The sequence below is a fragment of the Eretmochelys imbricata genome, chromosome 8, assembly GCF_965152235.1.
Source record: "Eretmochelys imbricata isolate rEreImb1 chromosome 8, rEreImb1.hap1, whole genome shotgun sequence".
Lineage (NCBI taxonomy): Eukaryota > Metazoa > Chordata > Testudines > Cheloniidae > Eretmochelys > Eretmochelys imbricata.
In genome coordinates this window covers 107299678-107315447 of record NC_135579.1, presented here as the reverse complement: position 1 = coordinate 107315447, position 15770 = coordinate 107299678, and the positions used below count along the sequence as shown (strand labels likewise).

The window sequence follows — 15770 nt, the reverse complement described above, 5'->3', positions numbered from 1 at the left end:
GGACTCCCCCCAGCCCTCTCTAGCCACAGCAGCTCAGGGCTGGGGGAGAGGTGCCTTTCCCTGGCTGTGGCAGCTCCGGCTGGGCTGGGCTGGGCCGGGCCGAGGGAGGGGCTCCTCCCTGGCTGGCCACGGCAAATCTGGGGCAGGTCCACGGTGGGGAGGGGTGCCTTTCCCTGCGGCAACCCTGAGCCCTTGCACAGGGCTTAATAGGCAGCTGTGGGGCCATGCAGCTTAAAGGGAACTTAACTCATAGGTTGAATTGCTATGTTTTCTGATCTTTGCCTTTTATTCTGTGAACCATCAGGTAATTCCCCCAAAGGAATGGAAACCGCGAACATGCTATGATGATATTGATGAACTGGTCATCCCGGCTCCAATTCAGCAGGTGGTGACTGGACAGTCTGGCCTCTTCACACAGTACAACATCCAGAAGAAGGCTATGACTGTCCGGGAATTTAGAAGAATTGCAAATAGTGACAAGTAAGAGTGTTTGTGCCTGCATTTTAACATCTGTGGGGCTTATGCATTAGTTACCATCACACAGCTTTCTCTCTATTTAGTGTATAGTTAAATGGATTTTCTTGGGTAGAGGTATTTAGCTGGTTAACCGTTAAAGAACATTTTAGCGATAACAAAATTTTCTTTAAAATGACAATGCAAAAATGGCATATTAATTAACAGATCTGTCCTACTACACTTTACTTTTGTTAGTCCTGTATGTATAGTTAGGATTATGTTTTCCCATGTGCATTACTTTGCCTTTATCAACTTGAATTTCATCTGCCATCTTGTTGCCCAGATTTGTGAAATCCCTTGGTAACACTCTGCAGTCTGCTTTCAACTTAACTATCCTGACTGATTTCTGTGTTGGCTGCAAACTTTACCACCTGATTGTTTGTTTGATCCCTTTTCCAGGTCATTTATGAATATGTTGAACAGCACTGGTCCCAGTACAGATCCTTCGGGGACCCCGCTATTTACTTCTCCATTCTGAAAACTGACCATTTATTCCTGCCCTTTGTTTCCTGTCTTTTATCCAGTTACTGATCCATGAAAGGGCCTTCCCTCTTATCCCATGATTGTTGAGTTTGCTTATGAACCTTTGAAGTGAGACCTTGTCAAAGGCTTTCTGAAAGTCCAACTGTATTATACCTACTAGATCACCCTTGTCCACATGTTTGTTGCTTCCCTTCCCTTTCTCCTCTCTCCCCCCCCCCCCCCCCCGATAATTCTAATAGACTGGTGAGGCATGATTTCCCTTTACAAAATTTGTGTTGACTCTTCCCTGACCTATTGCGTTCATCTATGTGACTGATAATTCTGTTCTTTGTTATAATTTTCTACCAATTTGCCTGGTACTGAAGTTAGACTTAGTAGCCTGTAACTGCCAGGATCTCCTCTGGACCATTTTAAAAAAATTGACATTACATTAGGTCTCCGCCAGTCATCTGGTACAGAAGCTGATTTAACTAATAGGTTACATACCACAGGTAAATAGTTCTGCAATTTCATATGAGTTCCTTCAGAACTCTTTGGTGAATGTCATCTGGTCCTGGTGACCTATTACTGTTTAATTTATCAGTTTGTTCCAAAACCTTCTCTGCTGACATCTCAATCTAGGACAGTTCCTCAGAGTTGACACCTTAAAAAGAATGGCTCAGGTGTGGGCATCTCCTTCACATCCTGTGCAGTGAAAACCAATGCAGGGAATTCATGTAGTTTCTCTTCAACTGCCTTGTCTTTCTTGAGTGCTGCTGTAGCACCTTGATTGTCCAGTGGCCTCAGTGATGGTTTGGCAGGCTTCCTGCTTCTGATGCACTTAATATTTTTTGTGTTTTGCTGTTAGTTGTTGTGTCTTTTAACATAAGAACGGCCATACTGGATCAGCCCAAAGGTCCATCTAGCCTGGTATCCTGTCTTCTGACAGTGGCCAATGCCAGGTGCTTCAGAGGGAATGAACAGAACAGGTCATCATCGGGTGATCCATTCCCTGTCGCCCATTCTCAGCTTCTGGCAGACAGAGGCTAGGGACACCAACCCTGCCCATCCTAGCTAATAGCCATTGATGGACCTATCCTCCATGAATGTATACAGTTCTTTTTTTAACCCTTTTTTGCTAGTTGCTCGTCAAATTCTTTTTTGACCTGCCCAATTCTATTCCATAGCTTATGGTTCTTTCTACTTTTCTTCAGTAAGATTTGATTTCCAGTTTCTAAAGGATGCTTTTTTGCCTATAACTGCCTGTTTTACTCTGTTTAGCTGTGGTGGCATTTTTTGGTCTTCTGGAATTTTTGTTTGTTTGTTTGTTTTTTAAACTGATGTACAAGAAGGAAAGGATGGAAATTGACCCGCAGGCGCTACATAGAGTATAAGACCAGAAGAGAGCACCAGATCATCTAATACGATACCAACATCACCCAGCACTTGCTCACTGAACCTAACTGAAATTGCAAGTAGTTTACAGGGCTGGAAATTAGAAACAAATGGTTTTTCATGATTAACTGAGCACCCTTGACCTTGAGGTATTGAAAGACTACAAATTTGGAACCCAACAATGTTATTTTTATAGTCACTCATAAAACTGAGTTTTAGCTATTTTATTGCCGTGTTTGAAACCTCAAAAGTTGCATTACTACGCTAGTTTCTGAGATCCAGAAAGTGAAATTTTCATTAGTTTCCATTGTTCTAGCTGAGAGAAATTGAAATGTAAACTAGACTTACATGCTACTTTATGAAATAAATGTAATTGTTAGTAAATTAACTTTTTAAAAAGATATTATTCCCTCGACAAGATGTGGCTTGAGGACTAAAGAAGAAACTAATTAAATGCTCATTATTCCATTTTTTTCAGTGGTGGGTTGTTTGTTTAAACAGTAAAGGATAAACTATATGCTTTGTAAACTTGTAATTTGCTGGGGGAGTTATGCTGGGGATTAGTATTTCAGTAGTACCTACGGATCCCAACTAAGGTAGGGGTCCCATTTTGCCAGACACTGTACAAAAAGCGGGTGAGAAGTGAAGTGACCTGCCCACTGTCACACAACAGGTTATGGCAGAGCGGAAAATAGAGCCTGGGTCCCCTGGCTCCCAGTCCAGTGCCCTAGCTACTGAGAGATATGCTAAATGTGCCTCTTTATTCTTTCATTAACTTTTTGAATATAACCTTCTGGCTGCTTTCTTAATTCTGGGCTGTTGCTCTAAACTCTAGTATATTGAATTGCAAAATTTTTATTGCTTAAATGAGTTGACGAAACGGCTCTTTTTTTTTAAGGTACTGCACACCCCGATATACCGACTTTGAGGACCTTGAGCGGAAATACTGGAAGAACCTCACTTTCAATGCCCCCATCTATGGTGCTGATGTTAATGGCACGCTCTATGAGAAGGTGAAGGAAAATACTTTGTCTTCTAGTGGCATAATCATCCTTGTGCATCTTGATAGGGTTTATCATGTAAACTCTCTGCCCTGGAATTCAGCTTTGCAAAGTTTCAGAAGTGTTTTAATGGAGTTCATAGCAGACTTCTGTCTTCTGAAATATATTACGTGAGAGATGCAATCAGTTGTACCTCTAACATATTTGTAATTAAATCAAAATTATTGAGGCTCACTAGAAGACACTGAGAGTATTCATGTGTATCCATTCATTAGTGCTTTATTGTAATACAGTTGGAAACTCCTGGGAGCCAAAATTAATTAAAAATATAAATATAGGTAAGGCACAAAGCTGACTTAATGGTGCTAATGTACTTACGAATACAAAGGAGCCTGAAATGAAGACTAGCAGGGAACATGTATCGCCTGTGTATCCTGCTGCTGTACACAATTCCGTGGGGGATTCTTTGTAGTTTGATAACTTAATTATGGTGTGACTCACCTTGATAGCTGCGACATGCTGATAACCATCAGAACTGAGTGCATAATCGTGCAGCAACGTTTTGCCAGTAAGAGTTTGTTAGACTAGAACAGTAGTTTTCAAACTGTGGTCTGTGGACCTCTGTCTGAGATTTCCAAAGTGGTGCGCACCTCCATTCAAAAATTTGTAGGGGTCTAGTCCAGTCTTTTAACAGGGGGTTTGGAAGGAAACACAATGGTAGGAAGAAAAACATGACAGTTCTGGATGCTGAAGTCCTCTTCCCATTGGACAGGACCAGTGTAGTGGGTGGTGGTACATGCTTTCTACACCTGTGCTGCCCGTCTGTGTGGCTCACCCTGAAGTGTTTGTCTCTAGAGCAGGGGTGGGCAAACTATGGACCGTGGGCCGGATCTGGCCCATCAGGGCTTTGGATCCAGCCAGCAGGATTGCCAGCACCGTGGGCCCCGCGCTGCTCCCGGAAGCGGCCGGCACCACATCCCTATGGCCCCTGGAGAGAGGGTGGCAGAGGCAGAGGGCTCAGTGCGCTGCTCTCCACTGCGGCTACCTCCCCCGAAGCTCCCATTGGCCGGGAACGGGGAACCGCTGCTAATGGAAGCTTCAGGGGAGGTAGCTGCAGGTGAGGGCAGCACGCGCAGCCCCCTGCCTCTCCCCTCTGCTGCTTCCCCCCGCTCCCCCCCCCCCGGGCCACAGGGGTGTGGTGCGAGCAGCACAGGGCCAGGGCAGGCAGGCAGCCTGCCTGAGCCCCGCTGCGCTCCGCTTCCACCCCGGAGCTGCTGGAGCCTGCACCCCAACCGCCTGCCTCAGCCCTACATTCATGGCCCTGCATGCAATTTCCCCACCGAGATGTGGCCCTTGGGCCAAAAAGTTTGCCCACCCCTGCTCTAGAGGCTAGGGGATTTCAGATTCATGTCACGCACGTCCCTCTTTGATTTTGGCCTTTATGCTGAGATGTTAATGAGGGGTGTGATTAGTAGCAGTTAAATACAGGCTAATAGAAAATGAGACTTGTATTTAAAAGGCGGGGGGGGGGGGGGTCACAGGGAGGTGAAGACTTCAGATTGCTCAGCAAAATTGAAAAACAAATCTCTGTGTCCCAAAGTACAGAGTGATGTAGGGGTGAGTGTTATATAACTGATGTCTTACTAACATGTTGCTTTCCTTGCTCATTCTTGCTTAATCTGAGCTCCATGTTTTGCAGCATGTACATGAGTGGAATATTGGCAAGTTGAACACAATCCTGGACGTAGTGGAGAATGAAAGTGGCATAACCATCGAGGGAGTGAATACTCCTTACCTCTACTTCGGCATGTGGAAAACCTCCTTTGCCTGGCATACTGAGGACATGGACCTTTATAGTATTAATTACTTGCACTTTGGAGAACCCAAGTCATGGTAAGGTTTGCTAGAGTAGCCTCCAAGATTCACTAGAGAGAGAATACCATAAACTATTGGAGTCCCTCGATAAATGAGGAGGGACAGATGGGCAAACAAGGGATAACGATTACTAGGAAAATAGTGGGTTTTTTCCTCCATCTCCTCAGGCTACTGCTCCTTTACTCCCTGGGAATTCTGTGCCATTGCATGTGCGCATATTCATATCCCCCCACAGATTTATTTATTTTTGCTTCCCCGCAGAAAAATTACTTCTGGCAGGGAAGCCAAGGGAAGCTATACAGGGAACTCCCCTGGCTGCCCAACCCCCGTGCATCCAGACGACCCATCCCCAGACCCCCCACCCCTTGCATCTGGAGCCCTCCTGCACCCAGACTCCCCGTGGAGCCCCACCCCTCCCTTGCATCCAGACCCCTGCTAAGCCCCCTGTGCTTGAACTCCCCACCCTACTGAACCCCAACCCAGCTGCACCCAGACTCCTATCCCACCAAGCCCCACTCCCCCACCTCTCAGACTCACCCAGCCAAGTCCCAACCACCTTCACCTGGACCCTCCTGCAGAGTTCCATTCCCCTGCATCTCCCCCCCCCCCCCCCCCCCGAGCCCCTGTGCATCCAGATTCCCGAGACTGCTCACCGAGCCCCTGTGCATCCAGATTGCCCCAACAGAATCCTCTTACCCCACACCGGATCTGCCCCCCCAGTAAGCCCCTCTGCACTTGGATCCTGCCAGGAGGAGCCTGCCCACCCCACACCTGGATTGGGGGCCAGGGCTGGGCGTGCTTGTGAGACTCTGTTCCTCTTGCTTTGTATCTGGGTGCACCTAGTGTGGAGAGAGATGTTGCACCAGTAGTGTGGGAACAAAAGGATGAGAACTGTTGAGCTAAATTATACTAGTCCTATGAGAAAAGCCTCTCACCTAGGTATTTTTAAGGTCATCAATGGAAAGAGTTAATTGTGTTGCACCTTAGAACTTGATTGCAATTGGCTGTTAGGTGAACCAATGAATGGTGGAAATTCTAGCTGCTTAGTGCTATTGTTTCAGTCTGGGGCAATTAATTACTGTGGTTAGAAGGGTTGGAAACGGTTTTGGGGGGTGGGGGGGAATAGAAAGTGTAGAGTACATGAAAGGAATATGCAGAGACACCCCCAATCCTTAAAGTGCAAAGCTTGTAGGAGTGCTTTATCTTCTTAACCCCTTCCACACTAGTACTATGTTCGCTAATGTAGTTCAAACTTCTCCCTTTTTGTTATGCCTTTGGCTGCACAAACATGCCGTGATTTCAAGTACTTCAGAGACTTCTCCCCAGACTCTTGCCTAAGCAAACGAGATTTAATATTTTAGTGGAAGTGATGACCAGTTATTTTAGGTAGAATGCAATAGCAACATTTGCTTGATAAAAATTGTGGTAAGAGTATTTTATCAAACTAGGCAAATGTGTAGTGAGAAGATTTAAATAGAGCGAAGCGTGATGGACAGACAGTTAAACTGGTCAGTATATTGTAATCCTCAACAGTGAGGGGGATTGTAACTTATTGTAATTTAGAAGGGTGGCGGGTCGTCCTGACCTAAATGCTTTTCTTCTGCATTTGGAAGTTTCCAGTGCCTCGCAATGGGGAGCCCTCTCACACTGGAGGAACTGTGCGTTTCCAGTACAAGGCAACGGGAGAGATGGGTAGTACTTAGAGTGTATGGTTCCGAATGCCTTAGAAATAATGGAGTCCTTAGGGTTGCAGTTTGGTACCCTTGTCAAGCATGGCATTTTCTGCAGTGCAGAGACAGCATGAAGTTGGATACTTTTCAGTGACAGATATCTGCCAGGAAGGGCACCTATAGCAGAGGTGAAATTAAACATTGCACTTTTTCTCTGTTTAGTGTGAATCCAGGTGGGAAACTGGCTTTTCCAGTGGGGAGAATAGTCTATACGGGGAGGTCCTCTGGGAGACTCATGGGCTCTCTTGTATGACCAGTGTTTCAAACCATGTTCTCCCAGCAATCTGTCTGCAACTAACAGGAGGCTCAAATGCCAGTTTGAACTAACAGGTACATTTCCCAACTTGTTCATGCTGGAAAGCAGCTGTTTGAGCTTCCAGGCTGTTGAAGAGAGAGAAATAGATGGAATTTTCCTGTATGTAACAGGGTCAAATCAATACTGTATCGCTGGCCTAACCAATCATTTCACCAGTAGTTCTCTTGTCCGTCCTTAGAGAAAAGAGAAAATTGAGTGAGCTAATATAGGTTAGTGGGATAAGTAGGCAGTCTACATCTTGCTGACCATTCTATATTTGAAGTTGTAAATGGATTTTTTTTTAAAAGAACCAAACTTTCTTGTCCCCTTTTTACTGGTTTGCTCTTGTGACTGCAGGTATTCCATCCCTCCAGAGCATGGGAAGCGACTGGAGCGACTTGCCAAAGGTAATCATTCAACTCTTCTTTGTACTGATCCTATATTCTGCCTCTTACATGGGGTAGGGGGATAATTACGATAGGCTTCAGGTCTCTGCCAGACTGTAACATGCTTACGTGTTCACGTGGGTGTGGACCATAGTTCTGTATGTGGTGATACAATTGTTTTCATAACTTGTCACTTGATAATATGAGGTTATTTTTGTGTTTCTTGCTATAAGAGGAACACTCAAGACAAAATGTTTTATAAATTAAAACTAAGGTTATAAAAACTACTCACTCCACTACTCATGTTCAAGTTTTTGCCCTTAGTTTAGCTTGGACTATGGAATTAGACTTGTTAATCTTGTATTCTGCCTGATGCACAACTGTGCTATTGCTTATGGGTTTTAATAATACAAGATTATCATTAAAGCCCCATGAGCTGTCTTCTTTGACTCTTACAACACCTGTTCTGTTCATAGTGGTTTTGTTGAACTTCTTTAAAAGGCTGCATTTTGAACATAAACTACTTGTTGCCATGTATTAAAAACTTACTTAATTTTCCAAAATAGGAAGTTACCCATCTGTTGCTGTCACTTGAATTTGCTTAAAAGGCAGGAGAAGAATATGCAGATGGTCTTTGCTCTTTTGATAAAGGTTTCTGTTGACTCGGGGAAGGTAACTGCACCCCATCCCCTATATTGTAGAGAAGGCCTCTTTAAGGCCTGCAGCTATATCTGCTTAGGTCACCAATCTGATTTCTGACCATGTCTTCCTTACATAGTACAGGTTTGTATGGTCCAGAATGGAATACACCTATTCTAGGCCAGAAGGGAGTTACTTTGTGTGGGCAGTAACTTTCCTAGTAGAGTACTGATTAATTAACTTATTCTTTCCTGGTTTCAGCAGCAGAGCATTCAACATCTCTCCATACCCTTCTTTAAACAGGCTTCTTTCCAGGAAGTGCCCAGAGTTGTGAAGCTTTTCTCCGTCACAAGATGACCCTCATCTCTCCATTGATATTGAAGAAATATGGCATCCCATTTGATAAGGTGAAGGGAAAAGGCCTGGGATACTTTTAAGTATAGCAAGTCCAGTCAAAGGGTTCCCAGAATGTCTGCTTGGAGAGACGGTGGGGATTTCTGAGGAGGGCAGATGGGAAGGGATTTTTTTTAAGCTAATCAACAAAAGAAAATGTTTAAAGTGTAAATTCTTATGATGCACATGTGACTAGGACTTCTAGAAGCATGCACTCTAACCTGTATCTTCTGCGGTCTTGGAGTGTCTGACCGCGCCTGTTTATGCAGGTGAACTGCTGAGGACCTGAGTTTTGCCAACAGTTTTCTGCTGTATATTTAATACTGTACTATCTTGAGTTTTGGACTGTAGTTCATTGCACTGCAGTAGGGGACCTGAGTAGGGCATGAATCTATTTGCTTGCCTGGCCAGCATAGCTTGAAATAAACATTCTAAGTCATTTTGTCTTCACTGCAATTTTACCAGCTACTGCTGAGTGAGTGTCTCCAGCATGTTAAGGAAACAGTGAAAATCCTTGCATAAGAGGAGAGCAAAGGCAGCTTATATGTCAAACCCAGGAGAATGAGAACTGTTTTGTGAACCAGTTAACAGTCTTTGTGGACTTCCTTTCTTTTAGGTGACACAGGAAGCTGGAGAATTCATGATAACATTCCCTTATGGTTATCATGCTGGCTTTAATCATGGGTTTAATTGTGCTGAATCTACCAACTTTGCTACGCTTCGGTGGATTGAATATGGAAAGCAGTCTGTGTTAGTAAGTGGTCTACTGTCCTTTTTTTATCGCATATGAAAAAAAATCTGCTTTGGTGTATTTTTGACGTCTGGTTCTTCGACTGATCCTCTAGAACAAACCATTGTTCCTATCTAATATAACTACAGGCAGCAGAGTCAAATGAGTCTCTTATCTAGGGTTTTGGTGCCCATTTAGACTCTGGGCAGCAAATGATGGAACACCGATCCCATCTGAGATATCCAGAGGAAGAGATCATGTTAAGGGTTTAGAGCATAAGAGATTAGACTGTAACTGCTGGGTAAGACTGAGCAGGTACTGGAAGGTTGCACATTATGGCAGGGTCTTAGGCCAAGTCTAAACAGGTTTTGTACCAACTGTAGCTGTTTCGCTTAGAGATGTTTTTGTACTGAGGTAATTAAATTGGCACAACCCCTAGTGGGACATAGTTATATCATTACAAAGGTGCCTTATACTAGTATAACTTATTCTGCTTTCCTTAGGGGAATAGGCTACATTGGTGTAAACACCTTTATACCGATATAACTGGTGGTACAGCCCTACCTCTGCTAGGATAGTTAAAGCAATACAACTTGTGTGTAGACAAGCCCACAAGCAACAGACTGCTGTTTGCCAGAGAACTCAACTAAACGTCTATTTATGAAGTGCTAGAACCTGTTCAGTCCAAGTGATCACTCCCTCTCACCACCATGCAAGGCCATCCTTATTTTCCCACCCTGGACACACACATTAAGATTTGCTAGCCCTGGAAGTGTAACTCTGGGCAAGAGGAGTCAACTTGCTGCCAGTAAGCAGAGAACTTTAGAAGCTAAAGACCTGTCTCTGGACCCAACTGCATTGTCGTCTAAGCTGCAGATATTATTTAAGCTTCATTTCTGCAATGTAAAGATCAGAGGGCCCAGAACAGAAATTTCTGTAAATAGAGAGGAGTTCAAACAATCTGCAAATGGGTTGGTGCTCTTAACTATGTGGATAACTCCACCAATAGGTTGATGCACTCTGGTGTGGCTTTTCTTTCTGGCTAGCTACCTGCTCGCTCTCCTTGTTTCTGTTCTGTAATGTATGCTGACTTCCTTACGTGATCTTGTACAAGCCATTTAATCTTTGTCCTCACTGATTCCCCAGTTGTTATAGGTGGATAATCCTGACAAGGGAGATTTTAGATGTATGAGTCTCACCACTTGGAGGTATTTTGGATCAGTTGAGATACAAAAGAACAAAGTGGTATTGGGTTGGAAAATAAAATGCTTATGTAATTGGCCTAGTGTCTTCTGTGTAACTGCAGTGCTCATGTCGGAAGGATATGGTGAAGATCTCCATGGATGTTTTTGTGAGGAAATACCAGCCAGATCGCTACAAGCTCTGGAAAGCTGGGAAAGATGTGACTGCCATTGACCACACCCTTCCCACACCAGAGGCAGCAGAGTTCTTCAAGGGGGAGCTCTTCCAGAAAGTCAAGAATGGGAAGCAGTGCAGTGAGGAAATAGAAACTGGGGAGGCATGTAAAGAGGATGTAGACATGGATGAGAAGAAGAGGTATGTCATGTAGTGGTGAATGCTTCCCTGTTCAATGACAAGCCAGTGTAACCTGCTGCACTGGAATGCTTTACATTCCAATGGAACATAAGCAGCTGGGATTGGCTGGTTCCTGTCTCAGGAAGAGGATTTGCTCTTCGCTAAAGTGGTTAGGTCCAAGCTGATGTGTATCTGTCAGGGGTTAAATGGCAGGGAGCCATACAACAGCACTAGCTTGATCCACCATGGTTTGCCTACTTAGGTCATTGCTGCCCAAAGCCTGAAGTTGGGGAGGAGTGCTGTATGTTGGAGACAAGAACGAAGAAGCATTTTGTTGGGATTGTGTAAACATTCTCCATGGCCAAATTCCAGCAGCGTCAATGCTGGAGTTGCCATGATAGTACACAATTCCTATTCATTGTTGCTTAAGGAATAGTTTAACAGTGATGTCTAAGCTGGTGGTCTTGAATTTTATGTGAAGGGAGCCAATGTACTCTGGCATCTTTTAATTGTACATTGTGGGGCTGAGGGAACCTAAGGATGAGTGGTACTACACAAGGCTATTTTGAAATAGCCGAGAGTGCATGGCTTGCCCAGTGCTGGTTTCTAAAATTTCTGGCATATGACCCAAACCAGGCATTTCTTGAGGGTACTGACCTGAGATTTCACCTAAGTAATTCTGTGTGATCAACCACTTGTGGGTTTGTTTTCTGCAGTCTGCCCAAGCATCGCATAGGAACCAAGAGGCACAGGGTCTGCCTCGAGGTGCCCCAAGAGGTGAGTCAGAGTGAAGCCTTTCCTAAGGAGGAGCTGAGCTCTGTGCAGTATGAGGTGGAAGTGGCAGAGCCTCCTGTCAGACCCACTAGTGAGCTTGTGCAGCAGGGTGAAGATGGACTCCCAATTTCAGGTAATTGCTTCTCAAGTTCTATCTTACTGTATAGTATGATAAGTTTTGTGTTTTAAAGGTCAGACCAGAGGCACTAGTGCTGAATCCCAGTCATCCCCTCTTATTTAAGAGGCCATTTGAGTTTGACATCGTGTCACAAAGGCCTGTTTGAACCTTGACAAGCAGAGTGTTTGGAATATTCATGTGTCTTGGGGTTTCCTTCTCCAGAGTCCCTCTTTAGGAGGCTTTCAATTTATTGGCCTCCGCTCCTGGGTGTGTGGCATTTTTGACTCCACTGCTGGTTCATATGGAGACCACTGCTTGCCTAAATGACTTTGTTAGCACCCAACATGTAGGTGGCACTTCTAGTTAAGAACAGGAGGAGGAGGAGACCAATATGAGCAGGGTGGAGGGAGGGGAAGAACAAGGGTGCAGACAACTGTCTTGTGGCTGCTTGGATGATTGAAAATGTCCTTGGAGCTTCTTATTTCCAAGGAGTCTCAAAGGAAAGAGGAAGTGTTTGAGATTTCTGTAAAAAAGCTGGCCCTTCTAGCTTCTAGAATTTTCTAGTCTTTCCACTTCATCATTTCCCTCTGTCTAGAAACATACTGGATGCTTCAACAGTACTGGCCAGAGAGCTTCTATGACATTAGACAAGTGACTAGACAGAGAGGAAAAGGGCAAGGGTCAGTTGCTCAGTAAAGCACGTGCCTATCTTACTGTAGGTTCCTTCCTGCTAAGCAGTGTGTGAACTACCTGACAGGATGTTTGAACAAATCAGCTACTGTTTCCTGATTGTGCATTCCGTTTCTTCTGCACAGCCAGGAGCCTCTTATCTAGTGGTTGTCTTCTCCATCATTTCATGGTGCCTAATTCAAGGCAGTCTCCAAGCTGCCCTGACTTCATCAACAATCTGTCTTTGTTTCAGATTATGTGGATTCTTCAGACGTCAAATTTGAAGAACTGAAAAATGTGAAACTGGAGGAGGAGGAGGAGGAGGATGAGGAAGAGCAAGAGGCAGCTGCGCTGGATCTTTCCATTCCTCATTCAATCAGTTCCACCTCAGCCCTCACTGCTTCTAAGCCGAGTTCAGCTTTCAGCCTTCAGTCCAGCTCTCCAGCATATTCTTCTACTTCAGACTCTGAGTCAGCTGAACTCTTGCCCAGAAGAACTCTTGGCCAAGCTGGGGTTCTTACTGTCCATAGCTATGCTAAAGGAGATGCCAATGGGGCTGACAGTGAACATGCCTCAGGGAAGAAAGCCAGTATTACAGCCAGTGTGAATGAACAGGAACTTGCAGAGGTATGAATGGCAGCTGTTGATGGGGAAAGTTCAGAACTGCATTATGCTGTGGTGAATTTGGTGGGTCTGTTAAATTGTAAGTGTCCTTCATCTATTGCACTCATGCTTTCGATTCTACTGGTGTCAGTACAACAGGTCTCCTTATTTGGTAATTTCTCCGTCATTTAATCTTTACAATGGGACCTGACTGTAATTTTAATTTAAATTATCATTCAGACCATCAATGTATCGGTACTGTCACCTCACAAACTGGATCGAGAGAAACCTTTTTCGTTTGGATGTATAATACTACCAGGGACACAAGTCAAAAAGTCACACATTTTGAAAAACATTTCTTTATCACCTCAAATCTCTAAAAGTAAACATTTCAAAAATTTGTCAGGTTGATAAAAGGTGTCTTGGGACCAACAACATACAAGATATTAGTTAAAAACCTTGTTTTATTCATGTGAAGTTATTGCTGGCTTACTTTAAAACTTGTTACATTTTTACTAAACTCACAGAATATATATAAATAAATATAACGATAAGGTCTAAATTAGCTGTTACCACTCAAGAAAGATCTTTGAGTGTTTGTGGATAGATCTCTGAAAACATCCACTCAGTGTGCAGCGGCAGTCAAAAAAGCTAACAATGTTGGGAATCATTAAGACAGGGATAGATAATAGCATTGCCTCCATATCAATCCATGGTACACCCACATCTTGAATACTTCATCCAGATGTGGTCACCCCATCTCAAAAATGATATATTGGAATTGGAAAAGGTTCAGAAAAGGGCAACATAAATGATTAGGGGTATGGAACAGCTTTTGTATGAAGAGAGATTAATAAGACTGCAACTTTTTAGCTTGGAAAATAAACTAAGGGGGGATACGAAGGAGGTCTATAAAATCATGACTGGTGTGGAGAAAGTAAATAAGGAAGCGTTTACTCCTTCTAACACAAGAAGTAGGGGGTCACCAAATGAAATTAATAGGCAGCAGATTTAAAACAAAAGGAAGTATTTCTTCACATAACACAGTCAGTCTGTGAAACTCTTTGCCAGAGGATGTTGTGAAGGCCAAGACTATAACAGGGTTCAAAAAAGAACTAGATAAATTCATGGAGGATAGGTCCATCAATGGCTGTTAGCCAGGATGGGCAGGATTGGTGTCCCTAGGCTCTGTTTGTCAGAAGCTGGGAATGGGTGACAGGAGATGGATCACTTGATTACCTGTTCTGTTCATTCCCTCCGGGGCACCTGGCATTGGCCAGTGTCAGAAGACAGGGCTAGATGGACCTTTGGTCTGACCCAGTATGGCTGTTCTTACGTTCTATAAAAAATTGAAATTTAAAATGAAAGCCGGTCAGCTTCTCTTGTTCCACTTCCCTTTTGTTGGATAGTCTTTTATAGTAAGAAACCCTTTCTTTAGTCTTCCTAAATGGTTTTACTGGTTGTATTTTAGGGGGGAGATTTTTAGCTCAGGTAGCTTTGAGGTGGTGGTGCTGAAACAGGCTCAATCTCCCTTTAAAACAAAATATCACAGATTGATCAAGAGAGCATGACTTGATCAGTCTGCGTGAACCCAAAAAATATAAAATCCAAACTGGTAATACATATACTTTGCTGTCTTTTAAAGGGCCAGATTTACAAAACTAAAAAGTTATGAATCCAGTCAGGAACTGTATAAATGATATTGGTCCATTACTAGATGGAAATGGTGGAATTGTCAGTAGTGCTGAAGTGTTCATTTAAATATTTCTGTTCTGTATTTGGGGTGGAGCAGGGGAGTCAGATGTGTGCGTACATCACAATGAAATACTTCTCATTCCAGTAATAACTCAGGAGGATGTTAAACAGCAGCTACTAAAGGTAGACCTCTTTAAATCAGCAGTTCCAGATAACTTGCTTCTGAGTTTATTAAAAGAGCTGGCCAAGGAGCGTTCTGGACCATTAATGTTGATTGGTCAGTAACCCTTGGAATACTTGGGAAGTGCCGGAGGACTGGAGGAAAACTAGGTAAATGGGATGACCGTGATAATTATAGGTCTATCGGTCTGATATTGACCCTGGTCACAAAAATGTAACTTCTGATACAGGACTTGATTAATGAAGTATTAAAGGAGAGTAATTAATGCCAGTTAACAAGGGTTTATGGAAAATAGATTGTCAAACTTTTTTTTTTTAAGGAGAGTACATTTGGTAAAGATAATAGTGTGGATGTAATATACATAGGCTTTGGTAAGGCATTTGATTTAGTACCACATGACAGTTTGAATAAAACTAGAACAGTACAAAATCAACATGACACAAATTACGTAGATTGAGAACTGGTTAACTGACAGGTCTCAAAATGTAATTGTAAATGGGGAATCATTAAGCAGTTGTGTTTCTAGTGGGGTTCTGCAGAGATCAGTTCTTGGCCCTATACTATTTAATACATTTATCAGTGGTCTGGAAGAAAATATGCATTCATATGCAAAACTTTATTTGTAATGACCCAAAGATTGGGAGAGTGATAAATAATTAATAGGACAGGGCACTGATACAGAGCTGTCTGGATTTCTCTTAAACTGGGTGCAGGCAAATATGTGATTCAGTACAGCCAATGTAAGGTCATACTTAGAGGATGGCGGACTCTA

At 43.5% G+C, this 15770-nt stretch overlaps 1 protein-coding gene across 5 annotated transcripts in view; it reads left to right on the top strand.

The window, feature by feature from the left end:
• The window catches only part of KDM4A (lysine demethylase 4A), a 37283-nt gene that overhangs the window by 1477 nt on the left and 20036 nt on the right, over positions 1 to 15770 (top strand). For 4 of the 5 annotated variants that reach the window (XM_077825264.1, XM_077825265.1, XM_077825263.1 and 1 more), the window contains 9 exons: positions 305 to 480; positions 3272 to 3386; positions 5074 to 5267; positions 7632 to 7681; positions 8603 to 8706; positions 9309 to 9446; positions 10729 to 10979; positions 11675 to 11865; positions 12773 to 13146. In XM_077825264.1, coding sequence (XP_077681390.1) covers positions 305 to 480; positions 3272 to 3386; positions 5074 to 5267; positions 7632 to 7681; positions 8603 to 8706; positions 9309 to 9446; positions 10729 to 10979; positions 11675 to 11865; positions 12773 to 13146 — 1593 coding nt within the window. Of the gene's footprint in view, positions 1 to 304; positions 481 to 3271; positions 3387 to 5073; positions 5268 to 7631; positions 7682 to 8602; positions 8707 to 9308; positions 9447 to 10728; positions 10980 to 11674; positions 11866 to 12772; positions 13147 to 14962; positions 15144 to 15770 lie in introns of those variants that run through there. The other variant, XM_077825267.1, reaches the window with a different exon arrangement.